This window comes from Lissotriton vulgaris, chromosome 2_1 (assembly GCF_964263255.1).
Source record: "Lissotriton vulgaris chromosome 2_1, aLisVul1.2, whole genome shotgun sequence".
NCBI classification, from domain to species: Eukaryota; Metazoa; Chordata; class Amphibia; order Caudata; family Salamandridae; genus Lissotriton; species Lissotriton vulgaris.
In genome coordinates, this window is record NC_141687.1 from 58,169,634 (window position 1) to 58,187,657 (window position 18,024).

General features: G+C 46.6%; 1 protein-coding gene across 3 annotated transcripts in view; it reads left to right on the forward strand.

Annotated features, from left to right (window-relative positions):
• Nucleotides 1-11,426, forward strand: part of LOC147729550 (sterol 26-hydroxylase, mitochondrial-like) — a 187,104-nt gene extending 175,678 nt beyond the window's left edge. Inside the window, exons 8-11 of one of the 3 annotated variants that reach the window (XM_086954445.1) lie at nt 4,818-4,899; nt 5,935-6,135; nt 7,221-9,883; nt 10,388-11,426. In XM_086954445.1, the coding sequence (XP_086810571.1) occupies nt 4,818-4,899; nt 5,935-6,135; nt 7,221-7,340 (403 nt within the window). In that variant the 3' untranslated portion in view covers nt 7,341-9,883; nt 10,388-11,426. The remainder of the gene's footprint in view (nt 1-4,817; nt 4,900-5,934; nt 6,136-7,220; nt 9,884-10,387) is intronic. The other 2 variants (XM_086954446.1, XM_086954443.1) reach the window with 2 other exon arrangements.
• The last annotated feature ends 6,598 nt before the right edge of the window (nt 11,427-18,024 follow it).

Here is an 18,024-nt window from a genome sequence, read left to right on the forward strand (position 1 = left end):
AGACTTGCGTTGGAGAGACATGCCGCTAAAGTGCACATGCGCTAGCACTCGCCTTGGTTTTTTCATGCGCTCTGTGAACCCTTTGTAATCTACTCTCGCTGCAAAGTTGCTCTGCCTCCCTTAGCACAAGGCGTGCTGCACTCTGTATTTTCTGTCAGTTTGAGTGTGTGTAATACTGTAAAATTTGCGGGTAAATTACACAATACGTTGGCTGTATCCAAAGGGAAGCAGCACAAAACGTGGGTCATGCTGAGGTTGGGGGCGCTTGGGGATGTGATTAAAAAGTAAGACTAAAACGGCCAGTCTTAGTTCACACATGGCTGAAGTTACTACCATCTGCTGCAACTTGTCTTAACACTTCAAAATGTGTTGAGTAATGCACTACAACCCCAACCGGAAAACTTCACTTCTTCCACAATTTGGAGATAGCGGAAAATTTCGAAGTGACTTTCTTCTTCTGCATAGTCAGCGATGCTGGCTTCACAGTTGCGAATTCTAGTACAGAAGCTGGTTATTCCTATCGGAGGGCTGGAGCTCATCGCTAAACTTTGTAAGTAGAGGATTCAATATAGTAGTGAGAAAGTAAGCGTAGTATCACGCTACACAAATGGAAGATATATCAGCTCCTTTATTATGCGACCAAGCGCTCTGCATCTTCCAAGTGACTGTCGTTTCTCACATTCTATCTTCAACAGTCCCCTCTCTACTGATGTCATCACTTCCATTGCACCACCTCTACACATCTCCCCCCTTTTAAACACAAATAAAAAAAAACATTCCATACATCACATTGAAAAAATGCAATCATTTCAGTGATAAATTTAAATAGTGAAATTCACCATATAATTTAAGGGTAAAAGGTCAAAACATACGGTACCTAATCTAGCTTAATTGATTAATCACAAAAATATTCACCTAACTTAATGGGATGCTTAATTAATCTCTGGTCTATTAGTCCAGGGTTCTCCAAAGTCAGTCCTGGAGGCCTGTGTCTAAAGCCCTATTATTGGGACAAATTGCCCCATTAGAGGGTGAGGGCAGAAGACCCCTTTGGTCATGCGTGATACGTGGTATGATCTCTGCCTCTGCGCCTATATGTGTGCTTCTCCTCTCCCTTTTGATTTAGGAAGAGCCACCCGAAACCCACCTTCAGTGGTGTGCTCACTTGCTGCAGTGGTTCACCCCACGCAGTATGGGTCTGGTATGACACTTGCCTGGGCTGCTTTTGGCCCCTGTCTGGCCCTGACCACAGTGAAACACTGCTGTATAGAGGACAAGTCACAGGATCACCTCAGTTGTGTTTGTTTGCGTGTGTGTTCATTTATTTAAATTTTAAACTTGCACTTGCACTTTGTACTGTAAAGGGGAAATACCTGAACCTCGAAGCCTCCATTTCCCTCCTCACGCCGCACGCCTCCCGCTCCGACCCCGGTTCGCTGTTTGTGTGCAGGGCGGACCAAGGAGAGCGAGACACGCCCCTCCTGACCCCTTCCCCTGAGGGTATTTACCCAGCTCATGTCAAGACCGCGCAGCGGGCGCGCCAGCGGCGCGCCAAAGGCAAGCCCGTCTGTGCCCGTTCACGCCCGACCAGGACTAGGGGCCAGCAATAATGCCCACTTGCTCTCCTACACCTCTCACGAACTTTACGACCATAGGGGCATCTGGGATATAAACCCTACTACCAAGCTTGCCATGAGTAAAGAAGGGATTCTGCACCCTAGTGACCCTCTCCTCATGTATCCTTCATAGGACATGGGGCCTACACCTTCCTCGGCGCAAAACGAACGAACCCCCTGTCGTGTCTCCCGCTTGGTTAACTTGACCTCTGTCCATCATATACCTTAACACACGCTCCCTGATAAAACACCAGCTCGAAATTTTCCACGTACTCGATGCGGAGAGACCTGACATCTTATTTTTATCAGAAACCTGGCTACAGGTGGACTCCAACCCCGACATCCTCGCAGCAATACCCCCCGGCTACTACATCCTCTATGCGAATAGGGTGACGGGCAAAAATGGTGGTGGTGTGGCAGCTATTATCCAGCATAAACACAACTTTATCTCCCTCCAGACCAGCAGTCCTCCTAAAGTTGATAGCCTTATTCTGAAATTTGAGTCCCCTAGCTCCTCTTTTATTTGTGCTTTGTTCTACCGCCCGCCCCCCCCCCCCCGAACGTATGTCCCTGTTCCCTCAACTTTTTGGGGAACTTATCTCTCAGCTGGTCATAAATCATGCTAGGATCATCATCCTGGGGGATTTCAACTATTGGCCCTCCGATTCACTTGAGAGTGCCACGTCGGCTGAATTTACTGATCTCCTCTTAGGCATGAACTTTACTCAACAAGTGCACACGGCCACTCACACAAGGGGGCACATTCTGGACCAGATTTGGACCACTAACATCGAAGTCTCAGCCCCCTCAGTTTCCCCATGCACGTGGTCCGACCACGCCCTCATTTCTTTCACGATGGCGTACACGCCCTTCACCCCGGTGGCGCCGGCCGGCAACTTCACAGCCAGGAATGGAAACTAGCCAACATGGACGAATTTCATGCATCCCTGACAACCTCTCCCCCCACCGAATCGACCTCTATCTTCCATCAAGCTGCCAACATCGATCGCTGGTTAAAAGTTGCAAGCGACAAGGTGGCTCCCCTTAGGAGAATTCAGCTTAAGCGCCCACACGACGCCCAACGCTGGTTCTCCGACTATCTTAAGAAGAAAAAATTGGCCCTCCGACAGGCTGAACGCCTCTGGCGCCGCGCCTATGCCCCTGAGGATAGAGCAGTCTTTGTAGCCCTCCCACGACACTATAAAGCCTCCATCCTCGAAGCCAAATCCGCCTATTTCTCCCAAAAGATCGTGAATTCTTCTAACAAGGCCAAAGATATCTTCTCAATCGTAAATGAGCTCGCACAACCTGACAGGGTAACGGCAAGCCCACCCCCTCACAAACCCTTTGCGACACCCTGAACTCATACTTCATTGACAAAATCACCTTGATTAAAGAAAACATCCCCATTCCCTCCTTCCCTCCCATCCCCTCCCTCACCGGCGAAAACCCCCTCTCATTTGATCAATTCCCGTTGCTCTCCGGAGAAGATTTTTTCACCCTTCTGAGTAAAGTAGGATCTGGCTCCCCCTACAATTGCTGTCCACCTCATATTCTAAAAAAGGCTTTTCTCGCCTGCCCTGATCCTCCCCTATCTCTCCTCAACAACTCCCTCAAACTAGGTATTGTTCCAGACACATTCAAGCAGGCTGTAGTTGACCCAATATTAAAGAAACCCAACGCAGACCCGTCAGTGCCTAGCAATTTCCGCCCCATCTCCCTGCTTCCTTACCTCAGCAAAATTCTGGAGGCTCACGTCACAAACTGTCTCAGCTCCTTTATTGAGCAATCCAAGTTTCTCGACCCCCAGCAGGCGGGCTTTAGACCTGCTCACTCCACTGAATCGGTCATCCTGGCCGTCATGGACGAGCTCAGGAGAGGGGCTAAAAAGAACTCCACCCAGGCCCTGGTGCTCTTAGATCTTTCGGCGGCCTTCGACACGGTTGATCATGAACTCTTGATCGACCGTGTCACGAATGCTGGCATAGGGGGCCTGGCCCTTAAATGGATCACCTCTTTCCTACAAGGCCGCTTCCAGGCCGTCAAACTGAACAACTTTGTAGTAGAAAATACTAAGCTGACCTGTGGGCTTCCCCAAGGCTCGGCCTTGTCACCCCTCCTCTTCAATCTAAATATGCAACCCCTGATGGTGTCTCTGCGCAACAGTCCCGTAGCAACCTTCAATTATGCTGACGACCTACAACTGATCTTTGACATAGACTCCTCCCCTACATCCGTCAGTAACTTTCAATCCACCATGACCACCATCAGCGAATGGATGTACTCGAGCCAGCTAAAGCTCAACCCCGACAAAACCAAGCTTGTCCTCACTGGGGAGTCCATCAATCCCTGGAATTCCAGCTTCTGGCCTCCTGCCCTGGGGCTTCCTCCTCGACCAGTCTACTCTGTGAAGAATCTCGGGGTCATCATCTGCAGTGACCTGTCCCTGAAACCTCAAATCAATGCGGTAGTTTCCTCTTGCTTGTTCCACCTGCGTACCATCCGTAAAATCTGCAGGTTTCTGACTAGAAAAGCCCTCATCCTTGTCACCTTGGCTATGATCACGTCCCGCATTGATTACGCGAATGCCCTCTACGTGGGCATCCCAGCTTACCAACTACGCCGCCTACAGCTCGTTTAGAATCAGGCTGCGAGGCTCATCTTCCACCAACCCAGGCATCAACACGTCACTCCCCTGATGAAGAGCCTTCATTGGCTGCCAGTGGCCAAGCGCTGTCTATTTAAGCTGCGCTGCACCACCTTTAAAGCCTTAGCGGACCAAGATCCTAAATTCATTTCCTCCAGAATCCAACGCTACGTCCCCTCCCGGGATCTCCGGTCCTCCCACCTTCACCTGCTTTCTGTCCCTACCTATAAACGGATAAAGCATGGTGGACTGAGGTTCTCCTCCCTGGCCCCTCGCTTCTGGAATACCCTCCCGATGGAGCTAAGAACTACTTCACACTACCCCCAATTCAGAACCCTCCTAAAAACTCTCCTCTTCTCACAAGCCTACGAATAAACACCTCTCCCACTCTCACCGCCACATTTTCTTCCGCCTCAGCACCATGAAACCGCTTGGTGTAAGTGCGCTTTTATAAATTCTTTTAACATAACATAACATAACAGTTAGTTGTAATCCACGCCGCATGCCAGACCGACCACGGCGGAGGCTGACGTTCCTCTCTTCCCTCTTCTTAGGATGTACCCTGTGGTTTCCAGTAACGGCCGAGTCGTGGTGGAGAAGGAGATGGTGATTGGAGATTACTGCTTCCCTCAAAATGTAAGTTTGAGTTCCCCTTTCAGTTCTGCCTTCAGCGTGTTCTGGTTTAACCTCAGGCACCTCTATTTGGATCGGATTGTAGGGCACTGACCAGAATTCCCAATAGGTCAATAGAGGTGCACCAGAGCCAATCACGGACCAATCCTTACCAAGGAATCTTGGAGGGTGATAACCCGAAGCGGTGGTATCATTATGAAGGGGATGGTAACAAACCAATAATTTGTGATTAAGCACTGGAGGAGGTGAGGCACTGTAAGAAGTTGGAGGTGAGAGGATGGCAGCCCGTGTCTACCTGTGTGCTGATAAAATCTCAGCCACTGAAGGGATGAAGACTGTGGACAGCCTTGAAGACCATGGGGATGAGTCTAAACCCTGCTCAAGTGCGAACAGCCAGCAAGTATGTCAACGGTGATGGGACATGGGCGAGGGAAAAGTATGTGGGTGGTAAGGCTGATGTACTTATATAAGCAAAATGTTGCAGTAATTCAACCTGCTTCTTCTGTTGACCTGCTTCAATGAGAGAATCACAAAATTTACTCACTAACAGTTCCCCTGTACGGGGCGTGGGACTATTTCTTTGCAAAACATCATCAGAAGGATTAAACCAACCTGGGATAACTTTGCAGGGGTGAAAAGTGGACCAACAACATACATTTTTGGAGTTGCGTATCCTCCTGACTAGGGAATTAAAGGTGGGCTAGAAGCATTCAGCATAAGGTGAGGATGTGAAACAGGCTGGCTTCTGGGGCCTTGCTGGTGGTAAAGTGGTACAGTCCCAAGTGGAAGTCGAATAATCTGCCACGCGTTGGGGTAGTGAGTGTGGGTGGGGGAAAGTAGTAGGGGCAGGGGCAGAGCAGAGTCAATCAAGAAGGGTTTAGAATCAAGGATACAGATGATTTTTCATTTAGAAAAGTTGAGCTTGAGAGAGTGTAAAGTCACCTAATGTCTAGTAGTAGTAAACTTACAATATTGATTGGACCTCAGTGAATATGACTCTTGTCTCACCATCCCCACTTTCTATCTTCAATCTCCCAGACGCAGTTCAGTCTGTGCCACTATGCGCTCTCCAGAGATGAAACCAGCTTCCCAGAGCCGGACCGTTTCCTGCCCCAGCGATGGCTGAGGAGCGGGGTTATGAAGCACCACCCATTTAGCTCCATCCCCTTTGGGTACGGGGTTCGCGCCTGCCTGGGCCGCCGGATCGCTGAACTGGAGATGCACCTGGCCTTGTCGCGGGTGAGTCCCAGGGGCACATGCTCCTCTCCATACGCTGAGAGTTGTTGGTACTAACCCATTCATTCACTTCCATGTAGGCGCATTTATTCTTCAAGTCACCAGTCCACTAATGTATTCAATCCCTAAATGTTTCAGACACTCATTCATGAATCCATTCATGTTAGGTATCAGTGGTCAGCTTTTCATCTCGGTCTACAACCCCTGTAGAGAATCCTGCCCCTCTCTTGTCACAACTGCTGTATTGTCCTGGTAATATTGAGCAGCGCTTGTGAGGCGGGAACCCTCCTCAGGCCTGGGAACGGGAGCATAACTGAGAGCATCTGAAGGAGAAACAGTTTCTGCAGTCCATTGATATTAATAGAACTTCTCATAGTGAAATAATCTTTATAACCTCAGAATGATAATAGAACTTCTGAAGGTAAAAACAATGTCACTTGCAGTAGAGCTTAGAACATCTTAGAACATCTCTGATCGCAGACCTGCGCACCCCAGAACTGACAGAAAGGCCACATCAGCGTAAACTAGTAATTTCCTGCAATCTGTACTTTATTGTATGTAAAAGAACATTACAGCTTGAACCGCCACACAGGTTTATATTTGATTTAATTGCCCAAAATACCAGCAATTCACACTTCTTAGTATGGCCCAGAGCACTTGAAGCTACACAGCCCTGCTGCGCGTACTGAATAATGCACTCAAGACCACCTCAAGAACAGTTTGATCAAGACCCTCCCAAGTTACAAATTGACTTTGTGATGTCTTGTGATATCTCTTTAATGGTACGCTGTCATCCATTCCAAGTTGCCAACAGCTTCAGCGGGTACCTCACAGCGTGGCACAAAATATCTTAAAAACATTCCTGATGGAATGGCTGAACCATTCTCAGCTTCCAACCCTCAGCACCCAGATAGTACCGTTGTTGATGGTAAATCCCATTAGATCGCAGGTTACACCTGATGGTACAATCTAGAAGAGAAGTTACCAACTCCCTGACTCATCCCTGATAGTATGGCCCAGAAGATCTCGGGTTACCAGACCCTGAGCATTGTAACTTACAATATTTGTTTATTGTTGTTAAATTGCAGGTCATACAGCTGTTTAAAGTGGTGCCGGATCCAAGTCTGGGTGATGTTAAATCAGTGGCGCGCATAGTTCTTGTGTCCGACAAACCCATCAACCTCCAGTTCATCGACAGACAGCAGTAATTCATGGTTTCTTTGGCTGGGCAGGGACTGTGAGCAGTGAAGGTCTTCGCTTCGTCCGGCCATTGAATCAGCCTCAATTCCAATGCCAGATGTTCCTCCACAGATGTTATTGTGGATCCTCAACAGAAAGGGAGATTCTATGCTACTATGCTTCACAGAACTATGCTTCACAGAAGAGCCACGCTTCTGGCCACCAAGCAACTACAGCGGGACATGACCACAGATGGCTCAAAGAGTATGCGTAGTGGTGACCACATGACTGTACACAGTTTCTCTAGCCAAATATATTGTAAGAACATTTAACGTTTAAACTGAAATGTCTCCTTGGAAGGCAGAGTCTTTGACAATAGGCTTGGTGGGTGTGGGAGGGACATACTAGCACTCCCAATGTCAGGGGTTTCTGCAGGGCATGGGTGAGGGTCAAAAAACTCTAGCCAGACCCTTCTTTCAAGATGAGAAAAAAGGCCTTGGCATTCCAGGACTCAGCAACAGTGATCACTGGTTTAGATTCTGAGGCTTAAAAAGCCACCCTTCAAAACCCTATACTACTAGAATGACTAAACAGAGGGACCTCTGCTCGTGATTGGGAGAGGTTGTATATAGGAAGCATCACATCTGGATAATGGAGATAATTTCTTCACTGATTGCTGCAAAAATAGGTCCACTTGGATTGCAGTTTCCCTGACTGTGTACTCCATCATTCCCCAGCAAAGCCATTGGCATTTCTTCAGTAGATGTGGGAAGACACTATCAGCCCTACCTTATTGAGGTCGGGCTATGGGTTCTGGCCGGCAGGTCCATTGGGAGCAAAATCTGCACTTCTAAATCGGAAGGGGCCCTATGGAAGCCAGCCTGGAAGGCTGGAGGGAACAGTGGTGTTGGAAGTTGAGCCAGGCTGCTCGGGCCATACAGATATGCTATGTGTATATGTCGATTTGGGAATACAAAATGTGTGCATTCATGCACTTAGACACACATTATGTTACTGGAAGTGCCATTCTTGCCACCCCTAGGGCTAAGAAGGCTTACGTTAATCAAGGAGAACCATTCACCTCCAAATTTTGTGCATGATTTAGAAGTGGGCAGTAACGGAGAATCTACCAAAAGCCATACATTTCACATCTGCACCTCCAGCAAAATAATCACCCTATTTCGCAAATTGTGGGTGGCAAACGAATTCCTTCAGCTCTGCGAAGATTCTAGCCAAGTGGAGGGTTTACGCCACCAGTCCTGGTAGCAGGCCAGTTGCCCAGTCTAGAAGGTTTGGTCAGAAACAATGACTGTCAGAGTTAACTCTGTGAAAGCCCACCATGGAAATGGTGGAAGAAGTTCATGGAAAGGTTAAGTATGGAGTACCCAGGAGTTTTGGAAAACTGGATATATTGGCTTGGACATTGCACCCCAATTCCAGTGTCCACACTTGGTGGTGAACAGTCTGTCGGTAATGACGGGCATTGGTGGACATCCAGCTGAGGTTTGCTCCACAGTGTGTTTCCCATTACACCCTCTTTGCAACCTTTACGGGCTTTGCAACCACTTTGGTAGACAAATTCTCCACCACCACGGCTGACCAACTATATCTGATCGGTTTCCTACCAGCTCCATGGCCACGGTGGATAGTCATCCACACTGGCAGACAAAATCCACCTTTCAAACAATTAATGAGGCTTCAGATCTCTGGTCCCGAGATCTGTGACCCCAAATTCAGGCAAACATAAACCAGTGGCTAGTAAATAATTGATTGACCTTCCAATTCAAGGTTGTTACATTGAATTAAAATTGCAGATAAAGAGTCCTCTCAAAGCAAAAGGGACATATCAGTTCTGAGTGAGTGCACATTTTGGCATCTAAAGTAGGGGAAATTCCTCAAACACTGTCCTTTTTGGATCATGCAAAGCTATAATTGGGGTTTGTACCAAATGTGTCCTGTTAAAAGTTTTGCACCTTGAAACTTGAGAATTTTAAAAACATGTACTGAATAATTTTTTACATATTAGGGTCAGCCACCCAGCCAAGGTCACGTTCTTGTCTGTTCACTTCTTAGCCCAGTAGCAGGTCTATGGCTTGTGATATGGCTGAAAGGCACATTGCAGCAGCGAAAGCATGAACTATGAAGGTGGGGGAGGGGCACCTAAGTGTTCCATGCCAATGTGGGATTGTCAAAAAAATTATGAAAGTAGAGATTATATGCTAAACAGCTGGACGACAAAATGGCATTGGGTAATGAATCTTAGCTACCAAAGATGAATTTGGCTTTAATAGACTTCTGGCCATGTAGAGAGAGACTCCAGACACCAAGGCCCTTGTTCTCTACAGACATTGATAACGTACAGACTACTATAGAGTGACTGGTATGATCTAGTGATGCCGTCCTTTTAGACTTTTAAGCCCACATGCATCAAGGTAAATTGCATTCGCAAACGGTGCGAATCGCAAAATTCGGCCGCTGGCGAATGCAATTTCCTTTTTTGGGATGCATCATATTTTTTTATTTTTTCGCAATTTAAGGAATCGCAATTATGTTGCGATTTCTTAAATGCAATGCATGAATATTTTTTTTTTGCGAATTCACAAATAGGAAGAAGTAAATTACCATGAAGTTGAACTTCATGGTAATTTGCTAAAACTTTCAAAAATGCACAAAAGTGAATTTTTGAAAGTTTCATTTTACACACACACATGTTCTTGGGGCATGTGTGTGTGAAAAATGTTCTTAAAGTAAAATGTCAGGGGTGCGGGGGGGTCTTTGGGACCCACCCTGCTCCCTTGAAATAGCATTCTCATTTTGCGATTCCTTAATTGCGAATCGCAAAATGAGAATGGCTTCCCATTCATTCCTATGGGCCTCTAGGCCCAAAGGAATCAATGGGAAGGGATTCCTAAATTGCGATTCGCAAATTGTGAATCGCAATTAAGGAAAATTAAGGAATCGCAAAAAATATTGTGAATTCTTAATGCATAGCATTTTGCGATTTCTTAATTGCGATTCCTTAATTTTTTGCAATTAAGAAATCGCAAAATGTAACAACGATGCATGTGGCTGATAGTGTTTCAGGGGTCTGTTAAGAATTTTAGAAACAGCCTGCACATTAATGTTTTTAATGAAAAACGTATTTTTAAAAATACAGCTAAAGCATGAACTGTCCCTAAAACATCTGAAATTCCCCAGTTATGGTTGGCTCTGTAAACCATAACTCGCCCAAGCGTCATGCAAACCATAACTTTCTCACTAAAATCTATACTCAAATGCTAACAAACTCCGCCACAGTCAGACAGATGACTTTTAAAATGACAAATTATGCCACTGATGAGATGACATACCACCTTACTATTAGCATTATTAATTTACGAAAAGTGCTATAGTATAATCAATTTCTCTAGTTGTGTGTTGTTATTTAATGGACATTGTATTTTATAGGAGGGTAATGTCAGGTCAGACAAAAACTCACTCATGGTTGAAACATGTCAGCTGTCAACGTTTATCTTTGATACAAGGACTGGTTGTTTGCTATCACTGAATGAAATGTCTTTCGTACATTCCTGGCGTTCTATCGTTTCCTTTTGATGCATCCCAAATGTACTGTTCATGACCTCTCCTATTTCTACTAATAAGTAGCGGGACCTAACAATAAAACCTAATTAAATAACACATATCCGAAGAAAGAAAGGATATTGTATCCATAGAGACGTCATTGATAATGTCAATCATATGAAAATTTGTACTGTTGCCAGTGATGTCATCACTGCCTTTTGTGATATCAGGTATCATATCCTGGGTGAGGTCATGAGCATTGTATTTGGGGTGTGCCTTATGGTTTACTCAGCTGAGGCACAAGTTATGGTTTGTTCAGAAAACCATAACTGACCAATTTCTATGGGCTTTCAATTTTAATAGCAGCTTTAACTTTACTTAAACTGTGTTTTTGACTCATTTTGTAAGGGTTTTGTAATCATCTGTAAATTGTTTATGAGCAGAAGAAATCACACATAACAATATTCTTTCATTTTTATTATAAAAGATATTTAATCTAACCAGGATGCAACATGGTAGTTACATGCAAATGAATAAAACCACATTGAAGACTATTAGCAGAATTGTTTCCCTGAGTAAAGTCATTTGTGAGCCAATATGCAGTGTTTTCTTGTGTCTGGTTTTGCTGAACTATGATAAGAATTTGGACTACTACATTTGCACTTAAGTATTAAATGTTTGAAAAACGTGTTAATTAATACAGATCCCACTTGTCCAACATGCAAGAGAAACAAGCCACGCCACAGATTCAGATGCATTCATTCACATACACGTTGGGTTACCTCACTGATTAAACTACCCATTATTCAAGGACAGAACAAATCTGTCCTTCAGAGGCGGTCTCACTCTCACTGGAACAAGACTATGGGTCAAGTTATTTCAGTAAACACAACTGTTAAATACTCATCCTTATCAACGGGCTTAACTATATACTTTGCTGTAATGCCCAATAAGGATTCCTGGGGCCTTGCAGTACTTTCTACTCTTACACAAAAGAGGAACTGGTAACAGTGTATTATAGAACCCTAAAACGGATAATCTTTTGTGATTTGGATAATATATGTTTAAATACCTGTGTTCGCTGGGTGGTTGTTGGGTTGCATATGTATTTTTATGTTACTTATGTATATTTCTTATGTACCGTGCCTTTCGTTACTGTAAGGAATTTCCACCACTGTTGGATTCTAGACCGGAAGGTACGGTGGTGAACAGAGACAGTTGAGCTGAGGAGCTGATGAGACCTGCTGTTGTTGCTCCTGTCTTGTTGGAGAATTAAAAATGTGCTAACATTCGTGCCAAGAATTTTTAATTCTATTAAGGACAGGAGGCGAGGATTAAGCTTTCTCTATTTCTTTACTGAAAAGACAGCAGCCAATCAGTACACAGTAAAGAAGAAAACTACAATACCCATGAGTACACAATCAGTATAAATAGGGTCATAGAAGTAATAACTTCCTCTTTCTTTGTCTGTAACAGTTAAATAATGAAAGTCAAAATCTTAGAAGAAAAAACCAAGGATCCATGAAGAACATCTGGCCGCAGGTCATCCACAGGTCAAGTAGACAGGCAAATCCGAGGACCAGAGGGACGAACCAAAGCAGCAACCGGAGACGCCGGATCCAATGTTCATTTGAGGTCGGAACCTGAAATAGCAAAACATAGTCGTAATACCTACACCCACAACTCAATGACGGAAATAACCATGAGAGGGCGGGATACATTGCATAAAACATTGCATAATAAAGTCAGAAACAACTAGATATATCATAACTGTATAGAACAATGCAATTATCAATCAGAATAACAAGGGTGGGATAATCCTCGCCTCCTGTCCTTAATAGAATTGAAAATTCTTGGCACGAATGTTAGCAAATTTTTTATTCTATGGCAGGACGGAGGCTCTGATTATGCTTGTTTAAAGCTTAGCCACCACGACAGATGCAACATCAACAATTGGTTTAAAGTAAAACGTCTTGAACACAGATTCAGAAGACCAATCTGCAGCCCTCGTGATGTCATGAAGACTGGCACCAATAGAAAAGGCTTTTGAAGCCATAGCTCCTCTTGCGGAATGAGCACCAAACAAGAAAGTATCAATGCCCGCTTCCTGCATGAGCCAACGTAACGAACGCGCTAGCGTAGCTGGAGTACCGGTTTGAAAGGCTTCTACAAAGCAATAAGAAGCTGACCCTGCAAATCATGTCGAAAAGATGCATTGCTTACCTCGTAATCCTTGATACACTGGACTACACACAATTGAGGGTTGTGAGGGAAAGAAGGATAAGAAACGGAGGAGGTATTACATTTCGTCCGTTTAGAAATAACAAAGGTGACACCCTCAGGGGAGAACGTGCGACCGGCGAGGTCCAAAGCCCGCACATCAGAAACCCGTTTGCAGGATATCAAACACAAAAGCATAGTCAGCTTGGCTGAAAGTTGTTTACGGGTCAATAAAGAATTGGAAGGCCAAGAAGAAAGAAAACTCAGAACAACAGACACATCCCACAGGGCAACGTACTTGGGGCAAGGAGGTTTTACCATCCTTATGCCTTTCAGCAATTTAGAAATCAAGGGATGTTCTCCCGCTGGTTTGCCATCAATAGGAAGATGACCTGCCGAAATGGCAGAACAAAAGTTGTTCACTGTTCTGAAAGCCAGACCAGAAGATGCCACAGAGGCCAAAAAATTGCTAATCAAAGCGAGATCCGCTGAAACGGGATCTACCGACCATTGTGAGCACCAATCACACCAGCGTTTCCAACTTGACGCATAACGCTTGCGTGTGTTGGGGGCCGAAGCTTCATTGATAAATCGGGTAGCGTCTCCCGATAATCCAGGGACTTGCCAGCATCCCCCGAAATCCTCCATGCCACCAGCAGGAGCTGACCCGACAACACCAGAGGGTGAGGCTTGTGAAGAGGATCCAAAAGCAGGTTCCACTTGTGTGGAAGAAGGAGCGGCGTCGAGCAGCTCATCTCCAGAAGAACTGGAAACCACGCCTGAGCCCTCCAAAGAGGAGTGATCAGAACGAGTTCCGAAGAGAACTGACGCGCCCGGGCCAGAACCCGGGGAATCATTATGAATGGAGGAAACGCATAGCACAGGAGAGGAGGCCAAGGCTGGAGAAACGCGTCCGTAGCCATGGCCTCCGGATCCGGACGCCAGCTGTAGGATTGGGGAATTTGGGAGTTGAGACAGGAGGCAAACAGGTCGAGCTGACAAGACCCCCAAATGTGAGTCAACCTCCGAAAGACCCGAGGATGAAGCCTCCAATCGCTGAGGTCGCGTAGATGGCGAGAATTCCAGTCCGCAATCTGATTGCAGGAACCCGGCAGGTATTCTGCAATAACTGTGATCCTGCGTTGCAGACACAGGTGCCAAAAGTCCTTTGCAATCTCCAACAGAGGCTTGGACTTGGTACCCCCCAGTTTGTTCACATAACGAACTGCAGATATATTGTTCATCCTGAGAAGAATGCAACAATTCGTCTGTTGAGGGGACAGACACCGAATTGCGAAAGAACCCGCCAGAATTTCCAGGCAATTGATGTGCAAGGACAGTTCCTCCGGTGACCAACGACCCCCCGTCGCCACCGAACCGCATCGGGCCCCCCAACCCCAGAGGCTGGCATCGGACTCGATCACAACATCGGGAGTCTTCCCGAACAGCGCCCGGCGGTTCCATGACTCCATGTGGTCCAGCCACCACAACTTCTCCGTTCGGGCATCCTCCGAAAGGGGAACATGATCGGAATATCGCAGACCCTTCTGAAGATGTCTGATCTTGAGACGCTGAAGCGCTCGATAATGCAGTGCACCCGGAAAGATCGCTTGGAGCGTAGAGGACAGAAGGCCTACAATGCGAGCCACCGAGTGCAAGGAAACAGTCTGTTTGGCCAGAAGCAGTCGCAAGTCCCTCTTGATTGACCTGATCTTCTGCCCGGGCAGAAGGAGTTGGCAGGAGACAGAGTCTATCCGAAAGCCATCCATCTTGAAATGGCGGTATACCACTCCGCCGTTGAAATCCTTTAAATTGAGGACCAAACGAGACCCATCCCCTTTTTTCTCGACGAGAAAAACATTGCTGACAAAGCCGCGGGGATGAGGAGTCGTGGACACGATGGCTCCCTTGGCCAGAAGGGAGGCGATCTCTGCGGAGATAACCCTTTGATCTTGTTGAGAAAAAACAAGAGGCTGAGGCCGAAGATGCTGGTGAGGGCGAGTGTAAAACTCTAACTTGTACCCCTGTACCTCCTCCAGCACTCAGGCATCGTTCGAGAGCAAACGCCAATTGTGGAGAAAAGATTGCACTCTTCCCCCCCAACACCACATTGGAAGCGAGAATCAAGCTCACCTGAGGCGGAATCCTGTCGTCCTTCTTGGTTACCGTTGTAACCACCCTTGCCGTAATTACCTCTGCCCTTCTTGGAGGGGTAGAAACTTGACTTGTTGTAGGTGTAAATTTGATTTCCTCTCTGAGACTTGTTGCCTCGCTGCGAGGCCTGATCCGCGCCACGGCCGGACGAACATCTCCTTCGTCCGGCCCTGCCAAAAAGTGGGCGAAAGGCTCTACGTAGATTGGCCTGGGCTTTATCCAACCCACTGAATGTGGACACAAACTTGGTCAACTCCTTAAGAAAAGGAGCCCCGAAAAGCAAGCCCTGTGCCTGGGATCCCGATTCTGAAGATGCCAAATCAGTCACCCTGGGGTCCAGCTTCATCAGAATAGAACGACAACGTTCTGAAGACAAAGCGCAGTTCGCATTCCCCAGGATCCAAACTGCTCGTTGGGACCACACCACCAGTTCGTCGGGGTCAATCATAGCTCCAGACTCTTCGGCTCGGTAAGCCATATCGAGAATCTTCGTGAGAGGCCCCAACATATCCAAAGCTTATCTTGACATGAGCGCCAAGAGCAATCCAAACCTTTAGTGGGATCCTTTGAATATTTTTTCATTTAGGTGATCATGGTCGGATCCACTTCAGGAGTGACTGCAAGTTTGTTGGAGAGATCTGGGCGAGGACACTCAGAGCGCAAACGCGCCCGCACATCCTTCTCGAAAGGGGTGCGAATGTGGTCTTGGACGTATTCTGCCACTTCAGGAGAGGGCAGCCATGAGGATGAGTTTGGATGTATAATATCCGACGGGTCAAATGTCAGTACTTGTGGCGTGGAAGGAGCATCCACAAAATGTTCCTTTCTAGCCTTCTTGGAAGGTGGCGGCCTCGCAGGCTCTGAGGAAGAAGTGGATGAAGATGATCCGTTGTCTGAATCAGAAGGAGTAGTACGAGCAGGAGCAGGACGTTTTTTTAGCTGCAGGTGTAGAAGATAAGGTCTTCGCCAACTTTGCAAAGTCGGAATGATGGGGGTTTTTGGGCGACTTCTTACTGTGCCCAGAGGAAGGAGGCAACCAACCTTGTTGCGCAGCATACTCCGATAAATGACGCTTCAAAGGCGCAATCGCCTGGAATAATGCCTGACCCATGAAGTCATCCATGGATGCAGAGAGCTCCTCCTCATTATAATAATCATACCCTTCTTCATCACAATATTCAGCCATGGCGACAAAGTCTGCCCAGCAGTGCCCACAGGAAGAAATTCAAAATATTTTCAAATATTTTATAGGGCCAAAGCCGAATTTGGGGGAGTGGTACCCCTAATGCAAGCCAAAAAAAGCAGGCAAACCTGACAGTCAAGAAAAAATAAATGTGGAGGGTGGGCTTGCACTGAAAACAAACTTATGCCACTCTAGGCAGAGCCTATGCAACAATTTGTAGAACCCCTTCAATATACTTGCTTAAAAGGGGCGTAATGGAGCTCAAACGGCAGGCATTGACAGGGCATGTCTTAATAAATGCTTCAAATTCCTCCATGTGAGGCGAGCGCCTTCAGGAATGTGCGCCGTCACAGAAATGTAAAAAAACGCTGTCGCGCATGTGCTAACAGCGACCTGCCGATAGGAGGGACGCGCGACACACGCGCGCCTCTCCAGCCCCTTAATCTCCCGCTCCACCAAAATACAAAAGACGCCGATACAGCGCGTCTTTACAGAGAGGTGCCACACGCTCTCAAGAGACAGCGGCCGGGAAGCCGAAAACACGCAAAACACAAAAGCCGCGGGGAAGCCGAGCACAGCTGAGAAGCGGCAACCACAAAGTGCCTAAAATAATAAGGAACAAAGCGCAATATGCAATAGAAGAAGCGCACAAAGAGGTCAACAAATTCACAACAATAGCGCTAAGGCAAGTACAAGTAATAGGAATAAATGCGCTTAACTTTGCTCGCATTGTGGAGGCTGAAAACTCTTCGAAGGAACTTTTTAAAATTTTTAAAGAGATCTCGGTAGTCTCGAACAATAGTGGGCCGTCCGCAGATTCTGTGGAAACCTGTAACAATATTGCTCACTACTTTGCAGGCAAAATTTCGAACATCTATGCCAGCTTTACGGGGAATCTGATTAATGGCCCTGATCTTGACTGTAGCTGGGAGGTAGATTCTCTAGATTCTGAATTATCTACCTTTCATGTCCCTGCTGCGGAAACACTAGTTACTGTATGCAAGAAAGTTAAATCAGGCTCCCCCCGTGATCCGGCCCCCCCCAAGATACTTAATGCCAGTCTGGATGCATTAGAGCCGCTGTTCAGATATGTTATCCAGCTGTCTTTCTCTTCGGCCACTCTGCCAGGCGACTGGAAGAAAGCCATAGTTTTACCAATAAAAAAAAAACCTAATGTAAGTCAGGATATAATGGAAAATCTCCGCCCAATATCTCTTCTACCATACTTAGCTAAAGTGACGGAAAAATTGGTAAACACTCAGCTCATGGAATATTTAGAGTCAAACAATATGTTTCATGGCTCTCAGTCTGGCTTTCGTAAGAACTACTCCACTGAGACGGCCCTGCTGAGAGCAACCGAAACTTTACGGATGGGTGCTGATGAGGGGAACACCATGGCACTTATCATGCTAGACCTCAGCGCCGCGTTCGACACCGTAGCTCATTCCACCTTGCTACGGTGTCTGAGCAGCGCGGGGGTTACAAAGGCAGCTTGGAGATGGCTCAAGGACTTTCTCTCGGACCGTAGTTTCCAGGTTCAGAGAGGTATGTTCCTCTCCGACAGTGTGGCCTTAGAACAGGGGGTGCCTCAGGGC